The sequence below is a fragment of the Aplysia californica genome, unplaced genomic scaffold (genome assembly GCF_000002075.1).
Source record: "Aplysia californica isolate F4 #8 unplaced genomic scaffold, AplCal3.0 scaffold00098, whole genome shotgun sequence".
NCBI classification, from domain to species: Eukaryota; Metazoa; Mollusca; class Gastropoda; order Aplysiida; family Aplysiidae; genus Aplysia; species Aplysia californica.
Window position 1 is genome coordinate 549,400 of NW_004797368.1, and position 1,842 is coordinate 551,241.

At 43.1% G+C, this 1,842-nt stretch overlaps 1 protein-coding gene across 1 annotated transcript in view; it reads left to right on the plus strand.

The window, feature by feature from the left end:
* The window catches only part of LOC106011375 (L-proline trans-4-hydroxylase), a gene marked incomplete in the record, with an annotated part of 11,866 nt that extends 11,604 nt beyond the window's left edge, over positions 1-262 (plus strand). Inside the window, 1 exon segment of the mRNA XM_013080755.2 lies at positions 13-262. Coding sequence (XP_012936209.1) covers positions 13-141 — 129 coding nt within the window.
* Between the last annotated feature and the right edge of the window lie 1,580 nt (positions 263-1,842).

Sequence of the window (1,842 nt, forward strand, 5' to 3'; positions counted from 1 at the left end):
TTCTTCCGCCAGGCGCAAAACTCCCTCCTCAAGACATGCCCTCTAACAGAGCCTAATCCGGAAGTGAAAGAGTTCATGGACCCGTCCAAATCTCGGACTCTGGCCAACGTGGAGAGACCCAGCGAGACCCAGCGACAGTAGCTTAGACAGAGGGCTGTGTCATAGCTTTGGCAAATTACACGTTACCTGTAAGCGTTTTACGGCACTTGCAACAGAATAAGGTCATATTAGTTCAGAAGAATAAAGGCGTTACAAGGGAGTAACAAACAAAAAAGAAGGGAATGAGATAAGGATGACAGTTTTTTTTATAGGAAAGAAGAAACAAACCACCCGCCAACCACCCTCACGTTACCTGTCTATGGTTTTTGTTTGTTTGAGTAAAAAGAAGCGCATCGACAGAATAATGGTCATTTAGTGCTGAGAAAAAGTAAGGCAGACAGACAGAAACAAAAGGGTGGAAAGAAAGAAATAGGACCTATATGTGGCACCCTCTAACTAGTCTAAACCCCCACGCCTGTGCCTGTGTCCGCTATCACCGGACTAAGAGATCCAGTCATAAAAAGTTGAACAACTTTTACAACTCAGAGCGGACAGTGTAGAGAACTTGCAAAGCAGGCTGCTTCCATTCATCCAACTCTGGGTATTTGAGTATGTATAGATAGATAAGCACATCGAAACGAAAAAATTATATTTTTATTTAGTGCAGTAGAAAAGCCCCACAGACAGACAAAAACAATAATACGTGTATATAGGAGAAAAAAATATAGCAGGACCTATCACTGACACCCTCCTACCACTCACTCCGTGGTTCAGATTGTGTGAAATGCAGCATTTTAGTAAAAGGACGGAGATGACGAAATTTTGGTATCCTTCTCCCCCCCCCCTCCCCTTTCCCCCCAACACCACCAGGGCAGTGCTATTGACTGAAGTTGTCTTTAGGCCATTCCCAAAGGGGGGATATTAACACGTTCTTATGCACAGTAGAATTGTAGAAGGGCTGATTTATCGATGTCATGCTCATATCACAGGGGGAACTGCTGCTTTTTCTTTCCTCATCCTTACTATCGTCATTTTTCCTCAACCGTACTTCTTTTGTATTTATTTGTATGTTAGCCATTCTCTTGTGAACTGCTATTTCCGGGGAGCCTTGATAGTCGAAAAAGACTTTGTGCTGTTGGGGCTAGAGAGGTGAGCAGAGTTAGCCTTTCCCCCCTTTAGACTTCTCTGTTGACATCCACCCCTTGGCGCTCATCCTTAGCCTATGCAGTTGCGAGCGCCGTAAAACCATAATAAAATATTTTTTAAACAATATAAGGAGCGAACTCACGTCCTCAGCATGCTCGCTGAAGAGCATAATTTCTAATCTGGCGTTAAAAAAGGGTAGGCCTGCTAATTTTTGACTGAGTAAAACATACATTCTTTTGAATTTGAGTCTTGACGTTTTTGATTGCACGTGTGTATTACATGTATCTCTCAGGGTACCAAGCATCGGGCTGCAGACTTATCTGGACACATCATCTGTGTGACCTGGTGTTAGCCGTGACCTTGACCCTCCAGACGGTGATTTTATTGGGTGTTGGTTTGGTTTTTTTGGTATAACTTTTGAGTAAAGAGGAGCATATCGATAGAGTAACTATCATTAATTAGTGGATTTAGCGGAAGGAAAAGGGAGGACAAAATGTGCTGGTCAAAACTGCCAAGGAGATATCCTCGTGCTGCACTGCGCTCTTTGTAGCCTTGAAAGGATGCACCTGTACTTTTTTCACCAGAGGGAGAGAGAGAGAAAAAAAGAAAGAGAGAGATAGAGAGATAGAGAGAGAGAGAGATAGATAGATAGATAGA